General features: G+C 49.5%; 2 protein-coding genes across 4 annotated transcripts; both read right to left on the bottom strand.

Annotated features, from left to right (window-relative positions):
• Nucleotides 1-16,695, bottom strand: MATCAP1 (microtubule associated tyrosine carboxypeptidase 1). 3 transcript variants are annotated; one of them, XM_051975030.1, is made up of 7 exons: nt 16,189-16,695; nt 7,043-7,684; nt 6,602-6,745; nt 6,366-6,498; nt 5,065-5,370; nt 3,563-3,660; nt 1-3,268 (listed from the first exon to the last, which is right to left on the bottom strand). In XM_051975030.1, exons 2-7 carry the CDS (start codon nt 7,622-7,624, stop codon nt 3,104-3,106), a joined length of 1,428 nt encoding a protein of 475 aa, XP_051830990.1. In that variant the 5' UTR covers nt 7,625-7,684; nt 16,189-16,695; the 3' UTR covers nt 1-3,103. The 3 variants fall into 3 exon arrangements, with proteins under 3 accessions (XP_051830990.1, XP_051830991.1, XP_051830993.1); XM_051975031.1 differs by lacking the exon at nt 16,189-16,695 and adding an exon at nt 15,617-16,171; XM_051975033.1 differs by lacking the exon at nt 16,189-16,695 and adding an exon at nt 13,340-13,760.
• Nucleotides 16,696-16,791: 96 nt separating this feature from the next.
• On the bottom strand, nt 16,792-25,206 carry EXOC3L1 (exocyst complex component 3 like 1). Its single transcript, XM_051975039.1, has 13 exons — nt 23,169-25,206; nt 22,490-22,650; nt 22,105-22,324; nt 21,351-21,972; nt 21,108-21,225; nt 19,996-20,121; nt 19,758-19,858; nt 19,102-19,212; nt 18,079-18,214; nt 17,838-17,960; nt 17,401-17,556; nt 17,134-17,258; nt 16,792-17,030 (listed from the first exon to the last, which is right to left on the bottom strand). The coding sequence occupies exons 1-13, from the start codon at nt 23,212-23,214 to the stop codon at nt 16,838-16,840; spliced, it is 2,238 nt and encodes a 745-aa protein (XP_051830999.1). The 5' UTR covers nt 23,215-25,206; the 3' UTR covers nt 16,792-16,837.
• Nucleotides 25,207-25,268: the final 62 nt, after the last annotated feature.

Raw genomic sequence — 25,268 nt, 5'->3', positions numbered from 1 at the left:
GAAGATAAAAAATAATTTTATTCCAAAGCTCCTCTTGCCTCTCCTTTTCTGGGAGTGAAGAGAAAAATCATTTCCAGTTCCAGACAACATACAAGGAGTTGAGGTGACCCCTCCAACCCTGACCTGTATCGAAGACGCTAAATGTTCAGCTAAAGTGAATCTCGTGACAGCACCTGAGCCTCCATTCCTCAGCTAAGTCAAACAATAGGAGTCTCCAGGCAAAGGCGTCAATGGGACAGCTGTCTGGGAACAGGGGGAAGCAGGCATCCAAGGGGTCAGAAAGATGAACGCTCAGGAAAACTTCCTCTTGAGCCTGATCCATAGTCCCTTCCCTCCTTACTAATGAGAATCACAGATGAGGTAGAAGGGACTTTAGGGATCTAGTCCAACCCCCCGATTCTGTAGATGAGAAAAAGGAAGCTGAGAAGTGCTGGGAACACTCTCTGAGGAATTACAATAAAGATTCCCAACTCCAAGCCCCTGAGCCTAGCAGTTCTGAAACAAGGCTGACCCCTACCACAGCCACAGGTCAGGGCCTCTTCCCAATGGGGTTAAGATACCAGTAGTGACCTAAGCTCCCGGACCGTCTGAGCATTGTTTTAGGTTCCTGGGATGGGGGGTGGGAGTGGAAATGATCAAACAAAAACATTTCCTGCTGAGGTACAGGACGGAAGGCAACATAATTGGCCTCAAGGCTTATTTCCACAGGGCCAAGAATCCCCAGCAGTGACTCTGCTCCTCCCAGCACCCAACCTAAGAAGGGCAGGACCAGGAGAGGCCCTGCTGAAATTAGCGGCCAGGCCAGGCTGAAGATAGGTTGGGATCTTAGAGATGGGGTCGAAGGCAAAATACACTTATTGGTCTCCTGCCCATCTTCCAAGGTTTGTGTTCAGAGGAAATCGGATCAACACAAATACCAATCTCTGAACTGGAAAACAAGTCATGAAAAAAGGCAGCATGCACTGTTTGCTTTGGTGAGGGCCAAAGGATTCTAGTCCTGCCTCTGACCCAATGACCTGGGACATCACTTTACCCACTGCCCCATGCTAATCTGTAAAACAAAACTGATTGTTTTCATTCCCATTCATTTCTAAAAGGACGTTCATCTCTAAAAACTCTATAAATACTGTACTTGTGTGAGTTAATACTGTGGGTAGATTACATATGCACATATCCCAAAACACTGAGAGGTGGCGGGTCACCTCCACCCTCCAAAGCCACAGTCAGGTCCCCAAAGCCTGGCTCGCGCCCCTGGGAGAGGAAATGGCCCAGCACCAGAGGTGGTCAGTAACAGGGCCAGGGATCAATATCGACTTATCCCCAGAACCCAGCCCTCGAGCCTTCTTCTCGATGCATCTGCACAACAAGCCAAGGCCCAGTGCATCCTCACAGCCATCCTGTGCCATCGATGGCACAGAAAAACGCACAACTCACCAAAGACTTTCTGTTTATCCCCTGCCACTATTAGGCTGGAAAGGTCTCAGAAATGAATACCTAACAAATTTCATCACCAGCCCCAAACTGTCTGGGATTCTTTATATCCTGATTCTGTCACCCATTTATTAGTTCTCTCTCTTTCCTTTCCATTACCCAGAAATTTGGTGCCTTCATTGACATCAGTGATTAAAAAACATCAGAAGAGGGCCCAAGACCAAGACCTGCTATGGCTCAAGGACATGCCCTTCAAGTTGGCATTGATCCATTAATTCCTTCTTGGATTCAGCATCCAAATCGTTCAGAAGTCACCTAACTGTTCTCACAAATTTCCTTTAGCTTACAAATGTGCTATCAGAGACCTGGAGAAATGCCTTGCTAAAATCCAGCAACAGACAAGACAAGGCTTGGGGCCTCAGGAGATGGGGAGCTCCCTGAGGGGAGGAGCCATCTTCTCCTCAGACCAGGGATCAAGTACAGAGCCCAGTCTCTCCACAGCACTCAGGACATTGCCCTGAAATATGCTCTCTGGACTCACTCAGCTCTTGCGTAAAATGGGCTGTGTGCTAGGGGAAGGGGATCACCACTGCTCTCCTAGGCAGCTACCACTTAAGCCTGAGGCAGCAATGGGAAAAGGGGGGAAAGGAACAAAGATCAGAACGTGTCCAACCCCCTCCAGCTACACCTCTCCCTGTACCCCCCTCTCCATAGGCAGACTGACACTGCATTCCCACCAGCCGCTCCCCCAAATGTCCTCAGGGCCCCTTTGCTGGGGCACAGGGCCCTGCCCATAGTGGATGCTTAGTAATGCTTGAATTGCTGGGGCCCATGGGCCAGCACGCCATCGCCCTCCACTCCATTCCTCTTTATCCCTTTCAATTGTTTCACTGAGTATTTGGGCAGGGAGTTGGGGAAGTTGAAGTGCTGGGCACCAGGAGGAAGAGTAAATGTGGAGTTGGACGGTCACGTGTGTGAAAGGTCAGATGTCCGAGGGTGGGAGGGGGGAGCCACCCAGGAGGAGAGCAGCTACACCAGGGCCTTGGCTGGGGAAGGGGTACACGGATGTTCTGTCCTCCATGAAAGCCCAGCAAGAGGTAGACATCAAAGGGTCTAAGAGCACCAAGAGGCTAGAATTATTGTTTTGGGGGCGTGAGTTCTTGCCAGCAAAGGGAGGGAGAAGCACAGGATTGAAGGTGGGGGGCTAGCTGTGAGCTCCAGAATCTCATGCACAAGGAGACAGCCCCTCCCTGCCCACCACCACCATCTCGTTCTCTCTCCCCATAGGCCTGGTACACTCACAGAGCCAGCTCTCCTCCCTCCCTCCTCCCCACCAAGCTAAACCAAGTCTGGCTCTCCCTTTTCATCCCTGCTGGGATCTCTTCATTCTATGTGGACAGGGCGGTCTCAGTATCTATTTTCTGGCCTTCTAAGAGGAATTCCCCTCTGTTCTGGATTTAAAGACAGATTTCACAGTCCCCTACCAGAGGGGGCTGTAGAATATATATTAAGCAGCCCATTCCCCAAACTCCCCAATATACAGAGCATGGAAATGTTGACCATGCTGCTGCTCACTGTCAATGGAGCTGACTCAGGATCTTTTCTCCCCTGATCCCTGGCCAGCCAGCTGACCAGCCCCCCCAGACACCCCCGAACCCCGACCCTCAGCCCTTCAGTCTGGCAACAGGATATCCAGCTGGGCATCGTCCAAGCGGTTGGTGATGATGATGTGCTCCAGCTGCTGGTGGTAGCGAGTCAAATCCTGCATGAAGTGAGGAATACGTGTCTTTTCCAGCTTTCCATGGGGCCGAAGCTGATTTACATCTTCGTAGGAGACCTGGAAGGGGAGGACATGGAGAAGATCACAGGGACCTCATCCATCCCCTATGAGCAGAGAGGTCACGAGCCTTGCCCCCTGCTGCATGGCCAGCCCATGGCCCAACTGGCAGGTGGCCCTGTGACGCCAAAGCCAACGCTGGCATCCTTCCACACGACACAGCAGTGTCTGCTTTGAGTGCCAGCAGCACCGACTCACAAGACCCCATGGACTGATGCTAGGGCTGGCCTGAACACTGCCCTTGGGCTGCCCTGAGGGGAGAAGACAGAGCCCTTCCCATGGGGCCAGTCTCACCTTGCCCAAAGCAGTCAGCATATGGAAATCAATCTTCTGCCGATGCCGCAGGATGCGCAGGATCCCGTCTAAGTACACTTGGTCCTTACTGAAGCAGCCTGTAAGGTGCGAAGAGACTCAGAGACTCTCCCCTCAGGGAAGGAAGAAGGCCCTCAAGCACAGAATCTCAGGAGGAAGGGACATCGGCAATCCAATCCAACTCCCACCTGAGCAAAAACTCCCCCTCTACCATATCTCTGAGAAATGATCATATCCAGTTTTCACCTGAAGACCATCACCAATGGGGAACTCACTATCTGCTGGGACAGCCCACATCCACTCATGGGCAGCCCTCGTCCTCTGACTGTTTTATAATAAGCCAAAGTCTGACTCTGCAACATCTACTCCTTGCTCTGAGGGGCCAAAAAGAACATGTCTGACCTTTCCTCTGTGTGACAGTTCTTTAAATATGGAGTGCTCAGTGGATGGAACTCCTCATCCATCCAAGCGATCTCGGCAAGAAAAATAAAAAAGTTTAAAAAGTGTTTGGACAAACTGAGAAGAAGCTATAACTAACCACACAGAGCAACCCGGGCGCACCTAGGGGCCGACTGAGCCTAGAAAAGGCAGCTATCTACCCCAAACCTCCGAGTTTTGGAGACGTTTGCTGGCTCCAGAGAATGGATGTGGTAGACAGTCGGTGTGCTAGGCATCCTCTGGGCAGATCACCATGTACCATCCCCAGCAAGCACCCCCTTTTTAGGCCATAGTGCCTCATGTCTTGCTGTCCCCAGACCTAAGAGGGCTCTGGGGGCCAAGGACCCATCCTGGGCCAAGGACCTGCCTGTGTGGATTTGCCAGCTTATGAACATGTCTTGGGTACAGTTGTCCCAGTTACACTTGTCCCTCATTTGTGTCAGCTCCTCCCTGTCTCAATCATGCTTGGGGAAGTCGGGACCCTACTTCCCTCCAGCCCACTCCCGGACCTTACTTCTTGGACCTTGAAGGAATTACCCCATCACAGATGGATCCAGGGCATCGGAGAGCTAGAAGGGAATCTTAAGAGATCCCCTGACCCATGCTACACTCCAAAGAGCACCAGACTGTGCCCTCAGAAGACCCTTACAGCTATGAAAAAAGCCACCCTTACTACTTTGTGACTCAGTTTCCTTCTCTGTGAAATGACAGCCATGACATCTATATGCCTACCTCCCCAAAGTTTACAGGTCACCTTGCCAACTGAAATGAGCTATGTCCTCTATAATGGTCATTTTACAAATGAAGAGACCAGGACTTGGGCCTGGCTGTAGTACTTTCCCCTAAGAAAAGATGGCTCAAGTTCTAAGAAAGCTCTTTATAAAATGAATCGTGGGACCACCACTCAGCTGGGTGGTGGGACTGTGGCTTGAGAATTGAGCCTCCATCCTGGGGGAGCCCCCTCTCCTCTGAGGGCCTCATTTCCTGCTTGTAAAGGGCCCTGCTGCTCTCTAGCTGTAGAGGCCCCGAGCCGGGGGCAGCCTCACCAGGCTTGGACGTGTCCTTCTGGCCCCGCTTGGCCCGCACGCAGTACTCCCAGCGCACCGAGGTGTCCTGTACATACTGGGCGAGGTCCTGGAAGAGCTGGCGGAAGGACATGAGGGCTGCCCGCTGGATGGTGTAGTACAACAGGGCTGCCCGCCACAGGAAGGGCTGTTTCCGGAAAAGCACGCTGTGCAGGCTGGCCAGCCCCTCCTCGGTGGGGTTGGCAGGCCGGAGCCCGTACTGCCGCCGGCCATCAGAGGTGTTCCAGGGCTGCTGAGTGTTGTTGACGAAGCGAAGGTAATGGGTGCCTGTGAAGGGGCGAGGAGGAGAGCTGGGAACCACAGCCCAGGGAGAGCCCCCTCCCCAGCTGCCCCAGAAGCGATGCAGATAGCCTGTCCTCTGTCAAGCTTCAGGGGGTCGCCACCCTCTCCATACCTTCACTCGTATGCACATAAGCAATCCTTTGTTCACTCTCACACAAAGGCACCGGCACATACAACAAAAGACCCACACACAATTGGCCAAGCCTTCAGGACAAACCTTCACTCACTCCTCCCCCCCCACAGACATGCTCATCCTGCCCACCCCCAGCCTCTCTGCAGATATCTCATGCTCAGAGTAACAGGATTCTTCAAGAAAAGAGACAGAGGAAAGGAAAAGTGATTAGTGGACCCAGGCAGAGACCTCCCCCATCCCCACCCAGTCCCCAGAGGAAACAGCCCTCCTTTTCTACTCACTCCACAGAATTCTGGGTACAAGACTAGACTGGCCAGAAGATTCCAACCTTGGGGTCACCCCCCACCCTCACCTCTTGGGGGTGGGGTTGGGGGGAAGAGGACAGAGAAACTAGGCAGGTGGGACACTGGGCTCTCCTCTAGCTCCAGGCCACCTCTCAGTTCCCTCCTGCCTCAACCCAGATGAGAGGGGAAGAAGCCAGAGAAAAAGTTAGTGAGGAGAAGGGCGAGAAGGGACTGGCAGAGGAGAAGAGGGGCCCGCCAGGAGGGGCTCTGCCTGCCTACCTCTGAGAGTAAGAGGGATGAGGGAAGCCGGTCATTCCTGGGGGGACCGTCCTCAAGGAAGGAGGGGAAGAAATAAAGGGAGTGAGATCACTGGGCCGCTGTTCCCTGCCCCTCCCCAACCCACCTCCCCCCACTTTCTGCCTTTTTTGCAGGCCGTCCTCCCCCCAGGTCCCCTGTGTGTCCACCCCCCAGCTCCCATCCTGCATCTCCTGAGCCGGCGCAGGCCTTCTCTACCCATGACCCAGTATGTCGGCCAGCCCGGAGGCTCAGCCCCTTGTCCTGACCTATTTCATGCCGCAACATCCCCTCCAGCCAGTACTGGCGGGCCCCAGTCAGGTTGATAGCCAGGGTGGGCCGGCTGTTCTCCACCATCATCACGGCTTGGGACAGCAGGTCCTCGCTCAGCTGCACCACCACCTGCAGAGGGGAAGGCAGAGCCAGGCCTGAGGCTGCTTCCCCTCCTGCGGCACCCTGAACCCCCTGGGGCTCTGCTCCCTGGGCCCCCACCCCTGGCACTGACCTCTCCAGAGCAGCCTTCCTTCTGCATGTACTTGCGCACAATGGACCAGATCTGGCACTTAGTCAGCAGCTGGCCTCCCGTGATGGCCTCGAATTGCTCGTAGGAGCCATACTTCTCCAAGACTGCTTCAATGATCCTCACCGCCTGCCATACACACCCCGTCGCCAGGGGCTGTCACCCTTATCCCAGCCACGGCCTCAGCCTGAGCTCATCCCTAGGCCAGGGGCTGGCCGTGATTCAGCATGAAGCTGAGGCTGAGACCATGAGGGAGAGAAAATACTGGGGGGGAAAGAAGCTGCTGGGGGCTGGGGGCTACAGGGAAGGAGCCGAGGAGAGGGGCGGGGAAACAGCAGGAGCTCCTTCCTGGTCCCATGTGACCCACTACACCAGGGAGGGGGGCCAGACAAACCAAGTGGGGAGAGGTGTCCCTCGCTCCCTGACCTGGGGGATGAACTTGTCCGAGGCCTCATTGTACTTTTCCAGCACGGCAGTAGGAACCGGCTCCTCGTATTCAAACTGCGGGTTGTAGGTGTACCTTGATTGAAAGAACCGGTCTCGTTCTTGCTCCAAGTTGTTGGGTCTTAAGGCCACCAGCAGGCAGGGGCTCTTGCCAGCTGCCCGGATTTCCTCCACCTTGCTTTTGGCAATGTGGGGCAGAGAGGAGGCAGGCCGGAGCCGCCCCTTTCCACTTGACCCTCGGATCGAGCAGGAGCTCTCACTGCGCCGAATCCGACCACGACCCTGTGAGGCTGAGGAGAGCTGCCTTATTTCAGACGTCGGACTTGAGACCTTGGGACGGGAAGAAGCCAAGCCTGATGGTTGGGACACAGAGGGCCTAGGAGGTACTGGGACGACTGGGGAGGGTTTCCGGGAGCTGGGGGCTGACATTGGTGGCTGGAGAGAGGGATACAGCTGTGGCCCATTCTGATTTGAGATCTTTCTCACACCAGAAACAGTGGGGGGGCTGACAGAAAGGGAAGGGGGTGCCTGCTCATAGGCCTGGGTCCCCGAGTCCAGCACCATCCTGCCCTCTGAGAAGGGTCACATCTGGGTGTGTGATTCCCCACTGCCCTCAATCCTGGCCTGTGGAGACACAAAATGACAGGAGGTATATGAGACAAAGGAGGAACGGTCGGTTAGATGACAGGGCAGGATCTAATGTGGTGTAGTGGAGAACACAGTGGCTATGGAGCCAGGGAAGGTGACAGAGATGATGATGATGAAAGGAAAGGAGAAGCAGGCGTGTTTCTCTTGAGAAAGGGAAAGGTGGGAGGAGCACGGTACTGTCCTGCACCTAGAAGACTGAGAGAGGGAATGGAGGCTGTCAGTCTGCCCCTCAGCCCAGTCCTCCAGAGACAGCTGGTGGCTCAAGGAATAGAGTGCTGGGTTCAAATGCAGCCTCAGACACTTACTAGTTGCGTGATCCTGAGCAAGTCACTTAACCTGTTTGCCTCAGTTTCCTCAAGTGTGAAATGAGAATAATTATAGTACCTAACTCCCAGGACAACTGAGAATCAAAGAGATCCTATTTTGGAAAGGGCTTAGTACGAAGCCTGGCACCTAAAGCTGCTTACTAACTCCTTTCCACCCTTCCTTTCTGCCATCCCTTCCCTCCTTTTCTTCCTCCCTTTCTCCTTCCCTTCTTGCTTCCTTCCTTCCTTCCTTCCTTCCTGGCTGCAAATACTCCCACCATGCTTCTTCATTCCATTGCGCTAACCCCTCAGACACCAGGATACAGACAGCACAGGATGGGCAGCCGACAATCTGCCCTCTCCTCCCACATCTAATCCTCCCTATTCCCAACTGTCTACTTGAGCTCAAGGGAAAATAGTCAAATCAGCATTATCTTTGGTACTGTAATGGATGAGACAATTTTCTATCCTATTTAATATCTGTATTCACAGCACCTAGCACACAGTAGGTGCTTAAGACACATATGTCTGACTTAAAGCCAAGAAAGCACATACAGAAACAAGTTACTGAAGATCAAGGCATAGGATCTTTGTCTCTATGTGACTTTCTAAGGAGAAACAGCTTGCTGTCCTTAAGAGTTCACTGGATTTGCAGCTGGGAGCCTGGGCCCTGACACTTGTGAAGGAAGGCCAGTATGGCTGCATGAGGTCCCAGGGCCTTTGCCATTAACTAGGAGGGCAACTGAGGATTGCCCTCCTCTGTAAAAGGAGAGAGTGAAGATGATTTCTACACTTCCTTCTTCCTGTCATTTCTTCATCTTGTGACATTAATTTTTTTTTAATTAGATCTGTTTGACAGCTAGTGGTGCAGTAGATAAAGCATTAGTCTTGGAGTCTGTAGGACCTGAGTTTAAATCCAAATACAGCTTCAGATACTTATTAGCTATTTCTCTGAGTTAAGTCACTATTGTCTCCAACACACACACACACACATATCTCAAACTCCAAAAAATCGGACCTGTGATTTTATCAGGGAGCTTCCGTAAAGAACATGCTCACTCCAATGGAGAGTGGCTAGGAGAAGAGAGGTCAAGGGGGGCATGAAGGGGTCACACAGTTGACATCTATCAGGTTAAGGACTTGAATTCAGGCCTTTCTGACTCTTAATGCCCAACGAGACCACATTACTTCTTATGTTGTTAAGAAATGTTCAACTTCAAAAACTCTCTGAAGGAAATTCACTTTTAACTTTGAAAAAGTTGGGCCCTCCACCACTTCTAGGAATTGATGGATATGACAAAAATGCTAATATTTCCAGAGCCTGAGTAAAGAACTGAATTACATGACTTCCTGGAGGTTCCTTCCCACTCCATCGTCAGGCTGATTCAGTTCTTCCTCCTCACCCAGCCTCTCTGGTGGTACAGTAGGTAAGGTGCCAGGCCTGGAGTCAGGAAAACCTGAATACAAATTCTGCCTTAGCCACTAGTTGTGTGGCCTCAAGCAAAGTCACTCAATCTCTGTTTCCTCAATTGTAAAATGGAGATGATAATAACAGCACCCACTTTCTAGGGTTGATATGAGGATAAAATGATATATCTGCTAAATTCTTCAGAAAACAAAGCCACATAAGTATTATTATTAGTGTCGTTGTTGTGGTTTAGCTGAGTCTCTCTCCAAAGTAGCAATATCAGCAACATAATAGCTCTCATTATGTTATTCTTTTTTTTTTTTTTTTTGAGGGAGTATCATTAAGTGTTTTAAAGGTTGGAAATTTTTCTCCAAAAATGAGCCAAACTGTAACTGCTGGAGACTCCACCAGATGCATCTTGTGCCTAAGAAGGTCTGTAGGTGGCTTCTCTGAGCAGGAATGCTGAACTCCTGGAGGACAACTGGGTGGGGAAAGGCACTACATGATTGGGGGCTGGCATCTGGTGGTCCATTTCTCTAATGCCTCACAAAGGGCTTTTTTTCACATAAGCCTGTCGGCGAGGGAAAGCAAGTGCAATATTATTGGGTCCAATTCAATTAGGATAGATTCTTCAAAATTTAAAATAGCACCACAGTATAATCACAAAAATGATGACTGCTATTGACTGGGCCCAGATAGAATGCTGAAGTGCAGAGATTTAAGAATGCTTTTAATAGAAATTAGTCTATGGAATATTAATAATATGGGAAGCTTTCAAAATATAAATATCTCAAAGAAAGAAAATGAAACTACGTACATGTCAAACCTGTTTTCCTTTCAGCTATTGGCACTGGCCTAAAGATGCTTTCAATGAGCCAAATTTTAATTCAATTACAAAAAAGGTGATCATCTCTTCCTAACTTCACTGTCAAGAGTCCCATTGGCTATCCTCTGTCATTCAACCTCACATCCTCTCTCACCACAGATACCTAATTGTGGGCAAATCCAGCCATTTCTAGCTTTGGGAGATCTCCCAAATACCCCTCCTTCTCTCCTCTGTTACTGCCAGCACCTGGAGGCAGGCCTTAGGCTCCTACTGGAGCCTGTGGTACAGGCTCCCTGCTTCATGTCTCTGCCCACTATGTTCCTGCCTCTAATCAGCTGTCAAAATGACTTTCTTAATATGCAGAGCTGACCAAATCACCAAATCACCCAACTCCATGGGTTTCTATTACCTCCCTGATCAAACAGAAATGCTTTCAAAGCTCCAGGTAAGCCGGGCCCTCCTCCCTCTCTAGCTTCTTGCACCTTCCTTCCTTCCCTGCACTCTGAAGTTCAGTGACACTGGTGTCCTGGCTACTCTTCAAAAAAGACACTGGTACCCATCCTCCTCAGCTAAAATCCATCTTCTATAGGAAGGCTTTCTCCATCCTCCTTCAATCTGGTGGCTCTCCTCTGAAGCTACCTCCCAATTTATCTTGTTCCCTGTTATCTGGACAAAATGTTTATATATTGTCTCCTGGCCTTTCTCTAGATCTCGCTCTTCTGGGCATTTCATAAATGCTACCTTTCCGCGACTGTTCGATCATTTGCAGAATCCGATGTGTAACAGATTAGCAACTTGTTTCCCACTTTCTCCTGTTTCACTATGAATTTCATGGAACAAGATGAGATCATCAGATTGATGATGAGGGTAAAAAATAACAAGAATAACAGTAACCTTTATGCAATACAAGTTTACAAAGTGTTGTTTGGTTTTTTCCCAAGAATCCTGTGAGGTTTGTAATGCAATAAAAGTGCCCATTTATAGATGAGGAAACTGAGGCTCAGACAGGCTAAGTATGTAGCCCAGCATAAATATCAGAAGGACTGAAACTCTCAACTTTTAAGTTTACCAGAGTTCTTTCTACTATGTAATACTGACATCCCATAGTCTCAACCAAGACTTGAGATTCATGATTAAATGCTAGAAATGTCCTTAGTGAGAACCTCATCCAACTCTCCATTCACAGAGGAGGAAATGGAAATCTGGGGAGGATTGTGTGCTTTGCCCTCTGCTATACAACTAGTAAGGAGATGGGATGCACCAGCTGGTGGTGCAGTGGATAGAGGGTTGGGCCTTGAAGCAGAAGGATCTGAGTTCAAAGCCAGCCTCAGACACTTACCAGCTGTGTGACTCTGGGCAAATCACTCAATCTCTGACTACCTCAGTTTCCCCAATTGTAAACCGGGGCTAATGACAGCACTTATTTTCCAAGGTGGTGGTGGTGATTGTTGTTCTTTTTGTAAGAATCCAATGAGATATAAATTGTAAAGTACTTAACACAATGCCTGGAACACAGTGGTTATTGTTGTTTGTTCTGGAAGAGGACCATGAGATTGGGGAGGTAATGCCAGGGCCATCTATGTCCAGTGACAAGACATAGATCAGGATGACTGGAGATGGCCTTGGACGGAATGGGAGACTTCGGCCTTTTTAAGCTAAAGTCTTCAACAGGTCTCAGTTTGACTGAGGTCACATCCATTCAGTGATTAAGGCTAAGTAGCAATGGAGCCAAAAAAATCTCCTCTTTCTGGGGCAGCACAGTGGCGAAGTGACTAGAGCACCAGTCCTGAAGTCAGGGAGACCTGAGTTTAAATCTGGTCTCAGACACTTAACACTTCCTGGCTGTGTGCCTGGCTGGGCAAGTCATTTAACCCCAAAGGCCTCAGGGGAAAAAAATCTCTTTCACCTAGTCCAAAAAAAAAAACTAAAGAAAATTGGGGAGGGTCAGTAAGCACTATATAAATGCTAATTGTTATCATCTTCCAAGGCCTGTTGACTCCAAATATCCATGACCCTACAGGCATTCTTGAAGCTAGGGACAAGTTAAAAGAAGGAATTTCATCAACCTTTTAAGGTTGGAGGAAGGGGCATTATTAAGAAGGCTAGAAATCATCATGGAAGAAGGTTGAGAATGAGATCCCCAGGGAACAGCAAATAACAGAAAATAAAGGATGGGATAACTTTCTGCTATTGCTAAGAATTAGCAAAGGAGTATTTACTCCCTTGTCTATATAAAAAGTCCTCAGTGACTGAAGAAATCTGCAAGCAACCTCTCCTAACCAAAAAGGTCTGTGACCCAGGCGCAGAGTGTCTGACTTGCCCAAGAAAAGGAATATGGACAAGCCACTTTCTAGAGGCCTTATGAAAGCCCAATATATCGTCCAGCTGAGACTGGAGACCAAAAAAACTGGCATAAAGCTGATTTGAAAGTCATGGTTCACCTGGAAACTTCTTTTCCTTCCTGACTCTTTGAAGTTCAGTTCTGTCCTATGAAGGCCCAATAGTGCAGCTGAGATTGGAAACTAAAAAAAAACTGGCATTAAGCTGATTTTAAAACCAAGGTTCACCTAGCAACTTCCTTTCCTTTCTGCCTCTCTGAGGTTCAGTTCTGTCCTTTGCAAAATGAGCAAGATGGAGTAGGTGATCCTTAAGGGCCCATCCAGACCAAAATTCTGTGATCTATACTTTCTATAGCACCTAGTTCTTGTATAGTACACAGTAATGGTAACAAATGTTTTTTGAATTGAATGGAATTGTTAAAGTGGGATTCCCTAAACCATGTCACTCCTCATTCTTACTGATACCCAGTTTGGATTTAGATATCAAGAAACACAGCTTCCTAACAGTAGTTCTATGAACAAAAAGGTTTTATGACAGAATTCTGGCTCCTATCTTGCTGACTCAGGAAAATTGGCCGCTGCTGGGAATGAGAGGCCACCAATCCAGAACCCAATAGTTTAGCTCCTCTCAAGAGCTTGAAGAAGCCAAAATTTCATCAAATGAGGAAATAGGGCTAGAGTTGGAAGAGCAGAAGGATGTGTTTTAACCAGTTCCAGGAGTCAGAGGCTCAGGTGGCATCCCCAGAATCTTACCACAGGACATCTTGTACTAAATGCATCTTCTCTCTGTCAGTTTTTCTGACACTGCACTTTCTTGGTTTCCATTCCATTATCTTTTCTGGCTCTCTCTCTGTTTATTTCACTGGATCTTTGAAGAAACAAATGTTTTATTGGTGTTATCTTGTTGCCATTTCCCAATGAAAAATAGGGAAGAAAAATCTCCCTTTCTTTTTCTTCTTCCCAAAATGTTCTCCATGTGTCTTCCTACACAGAACTCATCCACTCCCCTACCTCTGAACTACTGCTCTTTTACTATTTAAACAGAAGAGTCCCAATTCAACACTTCAGCTCTGCACTCATTTTTAGAATCATAAGCTTTAGAGCTGGACCAGCCCACTGATATAGGGGCCTAAAAAAATCACTAATCCAAATCTCCCGTTTTATAGACTAGGAATGAAATCTGACCAAGGGTCCACAAGGCTTCAAACCCTGATCCTATAACTCCAAAATTAGTGAGAAACATAGATTGATCAAGAGATAGAGACAGAGACTGAGATCTCATTGGTGTACAAACACACACACACACACACACACACACACACACACAATATCTTGGCAATCAGTGCTTTTCCAACAAAAAAGCTCTCCAGCTCACCTTCACAATGTTTTTCCATCTTAAAAGTTATACACATAATAAAAAAATGACAATTTTACCTAACTACTCCATTTAACTAATGCCATCCCAATTAAACTAAAAAATTACCTTATTAGGTTAGAAAAAATAACAAAATTCATTTAGAAGAAACTAGGAGAAAAATATAAAGGAAGCAGATTCTATATTATCAGTCCTCAAATCACAGTATAAGATGAAAATATTGTTGAAATGTAAAATGGATAATTTTGATTATTTCCAATTAAACTTTACCTAAGTAAAACCTATATGTCCAAGAATAGAAGGAATGAAGAAAAGTGGGGGAAAATTTTTATAATTCTCTCAGAATATGAAAGGATTGGAATATTGCTTTAACCTAGGAAATGAGGAGTTGGTTGATTTAGAAAAATGTGGAAAAACTTGGGATTTATGAGAAAAGATATTGTCTATCTCCAGAGAACTAGTCAAGTGGAATTAAGCACTATTATGGTCTTATATACATATGTATGAATGTATATTGGATACATATATGCATGTATACACACATATGTACAAACATATATGTACTTGTTTGTGTATGTATGGATCTTTATACATTTACAAGTCTATCTTTATATTTTCTATATAATTCTCTCTGTATATGTGTATATGTATATATATATTCAAGCCTAATTGTAGCCTTCTTTGGGGGATTGAGGGAGAGAAGAGAAAAAAATTTAAAAGTATGCAGCAGAGAACAAAAGAAAACCTACAAGGAAGCAAAGAAAACCTGGACAGCTTAGAAAACAATGTGAAGTATTTATTATATAGGTTTTCTTGAAGCAGAAATGTATTGCTTTATACTGAATCCTCTCATCTTCTGCTGTGTACATGGCAATTTTTTTCTCTTCTTATTTTGTATTTAAGTTTAAAATTAATTTTAAAACTTTTTTTTAAAAAAAGTTATACAAAAGTGTTCAACAGAATCATAGAAATTTTGACTATGTGTTATTTCCTATTTTTATGGTTTCCCTTTTGCTAATAAGGCTATGTTTTTTAACTTCAATAATTTGGAACCAACATTGTCCATTGTATAACATCGGCTAGCTTGAGCCAGACACCATGATAAGCACTTTATAATTTCTCTCATTTGATCTTCACAACAGTCATAGGAGATAGGTACTGTTATTTTCCCCATTTTACAAAAGAGGAAACTAAGTCAAATAGCAATTAAGTGACTTAGAGTTACACACAGCTAGTAAGTATATTTTATTAAGTACATTACTATATTTCCAAGTGTCTTTTGATGTGGTATTGGAGATAAATGGTTGTGTGAAAATAAGGTCTTTCAAGGAATGTATATGATCTGGCTAAAAAGCGGAGCCATATATGTACATGTATATCAATTATATATATATGTATATATAAACATTTTGGAATGGCTCTTGCCTTCGCACCCATTTATCTATGTACGTATCATAAGCCTATGGCTTTAAAACTGGAAAGGCCCTTGGGAAAGGTCTAGCCCAAGTTCTTCATTTTTACAGAATGGAAGCCGTGGGTCAGAGACTCGTCCCAAACCCCAAGGCTGGTAAAGAGAAGACCGGGCGTCAAATGCGCCCCCAAACTTCATCACTAGGGCTCTTTCCACTAGTCAAGAGGCCGGCCTCCAACCCCACCTCCTTCAAAATTCCTTCATTTAACTGTTCTCTTTCAGGATCATCAAAATCGAATGGTTCCCAAAACTGTGCCAGGTCCTCCCTGGACTGGAAGCGCTCTGCGGGAAGGGTCCTGCCCGGTTTTCCAGTGTCCCTCACGAAGCCCAGTCCCAGCGGATCCATCATCGTCCACGTTCCCCCAAGGCAGTAAGTTAAAGGGGTGGGGAGGGAACCTCAAAAGGAAAACTGGGCTTGGTGACGAAAGAGGAGGCGCGGTCCTGACCAATGGGAGCTGGGGGAGGGGCGGGGAAGGGCAGGAAGGAGAATGACCGAGGACCAATAAGAAACTTAGAATCTGAGAGGGGGAGGATCCACACAGGGGCGTGGTCACGAGCCAATGGGTGGTCCCTCAGCTCACAAAGAGCGAGCCTCTTAAGTCCCCCAGGGAACAGGACGGCCCCGCTAACAAATAGTAAAGGGTGGGAAGGTTTCATGTCTAGCATGAAAAAAGACGGGAGGGTATGGATGTCAGGGAGCCTGCTTTAGGCGTCAGCCCGACCTGCCCCGAACCCGCCCCCCCAGCCCCGCCCCACCTGTCTACTCCGCTAGGTTCCGTCCGGCTCCACAGCACCGTGTCCGCACTGCAGCCGAAAGCCGGCTGCTCGGAGCCCGACGCCGGGACGCATGCACGCACGCGACGTGCTCGCGTCAGTGTTTGCGGCTGCGCGAGAAGCAGGGGTTTCCTCGGGGACTATTCTTTGGGGGCAAGGACGGGGAGACAGGAGGGAGTAAAGAAGAGGAGCCAGCATGCTATAGCTCTGGCCCGGGGCCCTGAGCCCTAGGCCCCGCCTACCAAGGGGCGGAGTTTCAACGAGCCCTTCTGATTCGTTTAAGTCGCCTACCTGCCGCTCGCTGCACAGTGCAGGATACAAGCGGCGAATCCATCGGCCCCGTCCCCACACAGTCCCGCCCCCCCGCCCCTTGGGCAATGTGATCCCGCCCTCAAACCGAGGTTCGTGGCATCTCTCCTCGCTAGATAAGGGATAGCCCCACCCCTGGCGTCCCATCCGCATCCTGGACTCTTGTCCCTTCCCCAATCCCTTCCTTCCCGCTGGGTTTGCTACAGTCGGCCTAGGCTGAGCAAGGAGGATGCTAGGAGAGCAATCCCGCTTCCTCCCACGCACAGACTCGGGAGCCGCGGCTCTGGGCATTTATTGAGGGGGTTCCGTCGCTGCCGCCCGCTCAGGAACAGGTCCCTGCGGAAAAGCAGAAGGCCAACGGAGGCGAGGGCACTGGCACTAGACTGAAGAGCGGGCGGTGGCCGTCGGGCGGTGGCGACGGGGGAGGGTTGGCCTGCATAGTCTCCAAGACGACCTGACGCTGCTCCCGGGATACGTCCCCGCGCACGTCCAGGAGCGCCCCGATATGTTCCTCGCTGGGGATAGATAGGGAGATAGGGCTGGGTCTACCTTCTCCTTGTCCAAGAAGATAGGCCTCCCCTCCCCTTCCGAGGATCGGTCCAGCCAACCTCCTAGTACCTCACGTCGGGGAATTTGTGTAAGAAGCTGGATACTTCGAGGCTGAGCAGCGCTGGGTCCTGGAGGCGGAACAGCTCCTGCAGGGCAGCCAAAACTGCCCCAGTCTGCGCACTCTCCTCCAGCTCCTGGAACAAGAGGCCGACACAGTCTGTTGTGGGGGGCCGGGAATCGGCCGGGAAGCCGAGACCCAAGGACGGAGCATGGGGCACCACTCATCTCCGACCTTGTGGCCCAAGGAACCCACTGCAAGGTACTCTCGTCTCTCACCAAGCTAAGGAAGAGCTCCCTGAGCTGGGCTGAGTCCTGCAACATTCGCTCCGAAGCCCGGATCCTCTCCGTCGAGTTCCGGCACACGAGCTTTCCTTGCATCAAGCCCCGAAGATACTCCAGCACGACCACGCGCTCACTCTCAGCCAGCAGCATCTTTGAGCCCCAGAGAAAGGGGTGGATAGTCACGGATTGAGGAACAGCTGTCTCTCACACAAAGACACTCACACATACACACACACCACGTGCTGATATGGTGAAAAAAATGAACTGAAAGGAACCGGAGGGTCTGGGTTTGAGATGGCATGAAATCGGTGATAGTATTAAGAGCTGAAAGGAACCTTAGAGTGAATCTGATCCTCATTTTACAAATGGGAAAAGTGAGGTTCAGATGGGTTAAATCATTTGCTGAAGATCAAGCAGCTAATAAATCGCACCTGAGCCATGGGACTGCGCACTCTGGAGAATCCTGAACAGAAGTTGGCTATCTGCTCACACACATTGTCCAACATCACCTGGCTGGATAGCCACTGACGAGAAGGCAGGGCAACGAACATGGGCTGAGAGCAGAGGAGCCAAAGTTAGATCTCTTCTGCCTCTTTCCCCCAGTTCTGTATCTCTACTTTGACGCTAGTGGGGTGGAAGCAGGGATGAGTAAGATATGGCCCCAATCCAGACCTGTAGCTCCTCTAGCAAGGCATCCAAGATTAGTTTGCATATCTTCCTCTTGAAATCTCCAAGGGCTGTATCAATGGTGGCTGAGACCCCAGTAGCAGTGGACACCCCAGTGGGCTGCAAGGCGGAGACTGAAGAACTGTGTGGTGGGAGAGGGCAGAGACAAGGAAGGTGTAAAGAAGGCTGAGTATACATGTAGGATCATTCATTCTTATTTAGCCTGAGGCAGTGGAAAGAGCACAGAATTTAAATTCTGATTGTCATTAATTATGTATGGCCTCTGTGTGTGTGAGCAAGTCAGTTCACAATTTATAGTCTCAGTTTTCACAAACTAGAGCTTGAATGCTCTTTCCCAATCACTTTGTTTATATTTTGAATTTACTTTTCTGTGTACATTTTGATCCTTTTACTGGAACGTATGTTCCTAGAAGACAGAGACCATATAGTAATATTTTTCTTCGATATCCCTATCACCTAGAGCAGTGACAAAGGGTGCTTAATGTTTGATGAATGGAATGAACTCAAATCCTTTCCAACTAATAAACAGAGCCTCTCTCAGCCCAAAAGGACTATGGAATTCAAAGTTGAGGACACAGGTCTTAGGACATCCTAGGACATGATTTTTCCAAGATCACCCAGCTAGTCAGTTGCTGAATGGAATTTGAATCCACCGCCCCTCCAAAATCCAGTGTTTTGCCACCAGAGCAGGGATACCTTTAAAACTGAAGACTTCTTGAAGAGATTTTATAGTGAATTGCCTTATAGAGTATATTACCCCCAGTAAAATGAAAGTTCCCTGAGGGCAGAGACCTTTTTTGTCTTGAAAGCCCAGAGTCTAGCATATCATAGGTACATAACATAAACTACATGTGCTGAATTTAATTGAATTAGCTTCAGTCACCATTTATACAGAAAATTTACAAATTCAAGATGCCCGAGTTCTCTTGTCCCCAGTACCATGGCCTTCTCACCCTCTCTGATAGTCTGTTTTCCCAAATTCCCTTCATCTCTCTATGCAATGAGTACCTTAGGGCAGCATAGTGATTGATACAGGCCAGCAGGTATGGCACGTAGTGATGGGGTCTAGACGCATCCTTCAGGTGCTCTTGGGAGAAACGTTCCAGTGCTTCAATGAGGCTATGGCCAAGAAAAATGGGTGAGCAGGACCAGCACCTTGGCATCCACTCCCCCACCTATCCAAACTTGGGGGGGGAATGAGGTTAGGAAAGGAGGACAAGGCACAGGGGAACCAGGACCTGAAAAGACCAGCTGCTAGCACCAGTGCCCCTGCAAGAGACTCATCACCTTAAATAGGCTGAGCCCTCCTTCCCCTCACTATCCACTAGGGGACCCGGGACTCTAAGCAAGAACAGGGGCCTGCTTGTCATTATAGAAAAGACCTCAAAGGCCATCTAGTCTACTCTATCTTCCCATTTTACAAAAGAGGAAACTGAGGTCCAGGGAGATTTAAATGACCTTCCTGAGGTCACATAGTAAGTTTCAAAGGTGAGTCCAGAGGCAGCACTCTCCCTCTTAGGGCATACTACCTTTTCCCCTTGAAGTCCAGCTGCCTTTTTGCCTCAGAGTACCCTCACATTTTCCCATCATAAAAGTGCCTACAGTGGATTCTCTGGTGATCATACACATTTTATATGTCACTTTGGAATAGGAGTAGCACAAACCTCCTCAGGAAGGTGCCCAGCTCCCTCAGGGCCATGCTGTATATTCTATCCTGCAAAGAAGCGCTGATCACAGCTGTCACGCGGATATTTTCATCTAGGATCTAGGGGAAAGGACCAGGGCACACTGTTGGCCAGAACCTCCCAGCACAAATGCATGTCATTTTCCCCTACCTTAAGCAATGCTCTTTGCCCCTTTCCCCCAATATTCCTCCCCTACCTTTGACAGCCACCCACTCACCTGCAGAACAACCGCAGGCAGGGAAGAATGATAGAAACCTTCAGGGTCAATATCAGGTTCCTGTTCTCGGAACCATTCAGCCACCTCTCCATCTAGGGCCTTCTGCAGCCACTCTGCTATGCTTAACTGGGGTAGGGATAGGTGGGAGGAAACAATTGAACAGAGAAAAAACCTATGGGATAGTTAGGGGGCTCAATGGATAGAGTACTAGTCTGGAGTCCAGAGTCCAGATTTGAACTTCAGTTCAAATCCATCCTTCAAGTCACTTATTAGCTGTGTGACCCTGGGCTAGACACTTAACCTGATTGCCTCCTCCTTCCCACTCCACCCTCCAGAAAACAAAAACAAAAGACACTGGAAGGAACAGTGCAATAAAGAAGATTCAGGATATACATATACACCTACCCCCTCCCCCCCCCACACACATATCCACCCCCTCTCTGAAGAAGCAATATCCCCAGAAGTGGAATGGGCTGTCCTGGAGGGGTTCCCCCTCACTGGAGGTCTTCAAAGCAGAGGCAAGCTGACCGCCTAGCCATGAGATCTGCAGGATTTCTCTTCAGGGAGAAACTGCACTTGTCAATGGTGTGCAATAGAAATGGGGACCACTAAAACCATATACAGGTATGCCTGTGGCAGCATTTTGACTTAGAAAACCACAAACTAAAACTAGATTTTATTTTGTGAAAATATTTCCCCATGACATTTTCATGTGATTCTCAACACACTTGGGAGTGTCTGGGGAGTGTGCACACTACCCAGGGTATGTGGTTGACATCTCTGACCTAGATGGTCCTTCCTCATAGTCAGATACTGGGAGCTTGTTAGGGGATCATGGCCAGCATCCAGACCTGGAAAATCATCTAGACCAACCCTCTCATTTTAGAGAAAAAATGAGTTTCCTCTCATTGCCTAATCTAGCTGAATTATCTGTGCATCTTTTCCAAAAAGACAGGGATGGCATTTTTCTAAAACATTTCACCAGCTCTCACAGAAGACCAAAGAACTATGTAGACAGCCAGTCCTGGCTGAAGTTAAAGAAGAATGGGCCCTATGGGATGGGACCTGTATGTGTCTTTCTTGCCTGAACCCCTATTTCTTCGCATCCTCACCTTGAGTTTTTCTGTGTATGTTCTCTCCAGCAGGTCCACAGCCTCCGGGGACAGCAAAGGTTCTAGCTCAGAGATGTCAGCCTCAGGACTGAGGTCAGGATGACCCATCATATCAGGCCTGAGGGTAAGCATAGGATTTATAGCTGTGAAAAACTAGGGTTCCCTCCATTCTCAGCTCAGCCTCCTTGCATTTGTCCTGCCCACCTCCAATGTCCTCCTCTCCACCCTCAGCCTGGCACTGACCCTGGGTAGATATGCAGGGCCCAGTGCAACAAAGTGAAGATGTCCTGGGTGCCCAGGTCCTCAGAGTCCAGAAGCCGCTGCAGGTGCTGGCAGAGGCCCATGTGCAAGGTATGGGCCCACAGCTTTACGACCCCATATTCTCCAGGGCAGCAGGGGGCTACAAGGGCCTCAGCCAGGGCCAGTTCAGCAGGCAGAGCTTCTCGAAGAGCTGCCAGGTGTCCTGCCAGGCCTGAAGGGGCCGGAGCTGGTGCCTCAAAATAGGCTTCCTCCAGGGCCCTCTGAAGGGCCCCCAGGCAGCGCTGGCGCCAGGCTCTGGGCCGCCCGGGGGATGGTGACTGCAGCTGAGCATCCCTCTCCTCCTCAAACTCTGCCACTCGCACTGCAGCGACCAGCAGGGCAGGGTCATCTCGTGCCAGCTGCCGAGCGGAGCCTACCACCTTCCCCACAGCAAGGCCCAGCTCCTCCCCCAGAGGAGCCAAGCCCTCAAAGAGGGCCAGCTCTGGCCCCCCCGTGGGCTCTAACACCTCATCCCGCAACTGCTCCAGCTCCCGTAGCACCTTGTAGGCCTCCAGAAATCGATTGCCCTTGATCAGGGCCTGGGTTCTGGCCACTGCCTCGGGTACTGTGGAAAGAAGGAAGAAGTAGGAGATGGGGAAGTAGTCCCGAAGGAGCCTAGAAAAATTGACGCGGGTGAGCTCCCAGGGGAGTCCCTTCTACTTAATCCAATGAGCCTGGGCAGAATGAGCCTACTCACCGGCCAAGAGCTGGGGCAGTAGAAGTGTCACGGCCTGCAGCTGTCCATGCTGGTCGGCCAGCTCCCGGAGAGGCTGTAGGTTGTGGGCAGCCTCAGCCTGGCTCCTGAGGGCCCCCTGGGCCTCAGCCAGGGCTTCCCGAGCCTCCTGGACCTTCTTCAGGGCCAGGCCCAGCTGTTCAAGGCCTGTCTGCACACTTTCCAAGTATGACTGCACAGTAGACTGTGGGGAGAGAGCTTGGGGAGGTCAGTGGCAGGTCTCACCCGCAGTGGAGAGGATAGAAAAGGTCCCTCAGAGCATGATCTTGATATGGGCAGAATGGGAAAGATGGCCCAGAGATGAACTATGACTTTTAGGGGCCCGCCTCATACCTCTCCCTGGCCCCACCTTGATTCGGGACTCGATGGAGCACATTCTCTGGGCTTCCCGGCTTCGGTATCGGTCCAGCCTGGTCAGCTGCTTAGGGCTGTAGAAGATGCCTGAGGCCCACTTCAGAGCTGCCCCTCTGGCCAACCTTTCTGCCTTCTCTAGTTCTGGCCACTCCGAGTCTGCTTGGGTGGATGGGGGTGGGGAAGCAGGAAGGGGATTCAGCCACAGCCGTTTCCCACTCCCTTGTTCCCGACAGGAAGTCACTGAAGCTGGGATCCCAGAAGCTAGGCCCCAGACTGGTCAGCCTGACTCCTAGAACCACTCTGGATTAGTAGGACTTTATAAATGTGTAAATGCCATCTTGTTATGGACCACAGAGGGAGACGTCAAAGTATATTTAGGGCTAAAAGGTCATTTAGATCAAAGATGATAACTGAGTTCCTGAGAGGTCACGTAAGTTACTTGTCCAAGAACACATAGCAAGTAGTATGGCCTACAGAAACCTCGGCTCTCCAGTTCCAGACCCCATGTTCCTCTACTGTACTTTGCTACCTCGATTAGGTGGAAGTGGCTGATTGCCTATCCCTGGGAAAATAACCCAATGGCACTCTCTCTAGTCCCCACCAAGGCAGAGTCCAAGATGTTCGGAATTTCTCTGAGACCACCCAGCCCCAACCCAGAGGGGTCGGCCCATTACCTTGCGGGGCTCCAGATTCCTGCTGCTCCTCCATATCCATGCCCATGGCTCAGGCAGCAGTGAAGGAAGGGGGCTGGTAGGCCTGGTGTTGGAACTGAGCCTAGCTGTTAGGGGAATGAGGAGATAGCTTCAGCTTGAATATGGAGGAAGCTCAGCTCAGCTTAAAAGCCAAAGCGGATTCTTCTCCAGGCAGGCTCCTCTGGGGCAGCTTGGTTCCTGCCCAGCCTACTCAGGATATGGGAGGGAGGAGTGTGTGTTGGGGGGGGTGAGGGTGGAGGAGGGACTGAAGGTGAAGGGGTGGGCACTGGAGCTGCTGGGAAATGCCCTGTGAATGATCCATAATGTCTAGATGGATGAGGGCAGTGGGGAAAGCTCTGAGTGCCAGCCTTAGCCTGGGCTCATCATGAGGTAAGGCTTTAGTGTGACATTTGTGTCACCTACAGTTACTGCCTACTGTCTATGTCCCCTCCAGGGTAGTGGCGGTATCATAGTCACTTAGCTTGTGTCCTCCAAGCCTGGCTCTCTGATCCCCAACTCTTATGTCCTAGGGCATCCCCCCCTTCCCAAATGGACCCCAGCTGCCCAATCTCACTTTCTTTATTCTTTTTCCTGGGGATTAGTAGAAGTTAGGGGTATAGGAAATAGCTGGGAGTAAAAAGAGAAATGGAGAGGAGGGGACAGACATTACTTCTGTCTCCATCCCTCCCTGGAATATACTCCTTTCTCTTCCTGCCTGCTGTAACCATAGCAAAAAAAACCAAAACAAAACAAAACAAAAAAAAAAAAACAAAAACAAAAAAACAAACAAAAAAAAAAAACTTAGGATTGACTATTCCCCTGCCACTGTGGAGAAAACAGAGAGGGCCGGGTAGAGCCCTCCAGCAGCAGAGGGGGCCATCATAACAAGTAGGTTTGGATAAATTCAGTGGGACAGAACGTGAGAATGGGCGGGGATCACTCCGTATGGACACCTCAGACTGGACCAAGGGGAGCCCCTCTGGCCTCATCCGGCTGCAGGGATGCCCCAAGGGACCACCCCACAGCCCCCTCCTCTTCTACCTGGGCACAGAAGGAGGATGGAAAGGAGAAGAGTTGCTGAAGTTTATCCCCACCCAGGGAATATTCTTCTTTGCTGTAGTGTCAGTCAAGCCCATCACTGAGCACTTAACTACTGGGCCAGCACGGTGCTAATCACGTCGATAAAATGAAAGTTAAAAGAAACAAAACCCTCAGGTAGCCTTCTTTCTAATGGGGGAAGACAGCCTGCAGATAACTGCATACAAGAGATCCGCGCACTGTAAGTGGGGGGAGGGCGCGGGGCATCCCGCCCAGCCCCCAGCAAGCGGTCTGGGGCAACAGGGCCTGAGCGTGTGGGGAGAGGTCCGCAACCCCGCAGTCAGACAGTGCGGGAAAAGTGCCGGCGGGCCGAGAGGAGAGCAGCCAGAGATCCCCGGCACAACCATTTCAAAGGGGAAATCCAGTCCAGCCCTTAGAGATGGTACAGAAAAGGGCCAGGCTAGGGGAGAAAGCCGGTCATGCGAGTCACAGATAAGGGAAACTTTAAAAGAGCTAAAAAACAAAAAACCCAGCCGCTATCACTTATACAGCGCTTTCCAAAGCGCGTTACAACAGCCTTGGGAGGTAGGGGCTATAAATATACCCATTTTGCACATTGGGAAATGGAGGCAGGTTAGTCGAAAAGCCAGTTGGAGTCTGAAGCTGAATCTGAACTCAGGTCTCCCCGAGCTCGACACTTCGCGCAGCGCTAGGAACAGAGCAGGTGTTTAATAAACGTCACTTGACGGCTTGACAGATCCCAGGTCCTGCGTCCTATCTACTGCAACCTTTAGCGGCCTTGGCTGAAAGAGATAAGCTACTCTTCTCCCCAGCGGGTCCGAGACCCAGGCGGGCGCCGCGAGGGTGTCACGTGACCCGACCCCCTAGCGTTTCTCGCCAAATTTGCTAGTCGCCAAGCCTGGTTTGTTTTCGCTGGGCTTTTCCCCATGATCCCTGGAATTCTGCGGCTCTTCATGGGAAATGGAATAGCATAAGGTCCCTGAGGGCGCCAGGCACTTTAAGAGGCTGGTCGGTAGGGGCGCA

The sequence above is a fragment of the Antechinus flavipes genome, chromosome 2, assembly GCF_016432865.1.
Source record: "Antechinus flavipes isolate AdamAnt ecotype Samford, QLD, Australia chromosome 2, AdamAnt_v2, whole genome shotgun sequence".
NCBI lineage: Eukaryota > Metazoa > Chordata > Mammalia > Dasyuromorphia > Dasyuridae > Antechinus > Antechinus flavipes.
The sequence above is the reverse complement of the archived record's forward strand: the minus strand, read 5'-3'. Positions and strand labels throughout refer to the sequence as shown.

Bases quoted from the DNA above. Each gene is read 5' to 3' on its own strand.
- MATCAP1 (XM_051975030.1), bottom strand. From the start codon at position 7,624: ATGGTGCTGGACTCGGGGACCCAGGCCTATGAGCAGGCACCCCCTTCC. The intron at 6,746-7,042 runs GTCAGGGAGCGA...TGTGTATGGCAG, and splicing joins CGGACAAGTTCATCCCCCAG to GCGGTGAGGATCATTGAAGC. The intron at 3,661-5,064 runs GTGAGGCTGCCC...CGCACCTTACAG, and splicing joins GAAGGACACGTCCAAGCCTG to GCTGCTTCAGTAAGGACCAA.
- EXOC3L1 (XM_051975039.1), bottom strand. From the start codon at position 23,214: ATGGGCATGGATATGGAGGAGCAGCAGGAATCTGGAGCCCCGCAAG. The intron at 22,325-22,489 runs GTGGGGCCAGGG...CTCTCCCCACAG, and splicing joins CCATCGAGTCCCGAATCAAG to TCTACTGTGCAGTCATACTT. The intron at 19,213-19,757 runs GTTTGTGCTACT...TCTTGGCCATAG, and splicing joins CTGGGCACCTTCCTGAGGAG to CCTCATTGAAGCACTGGAAC.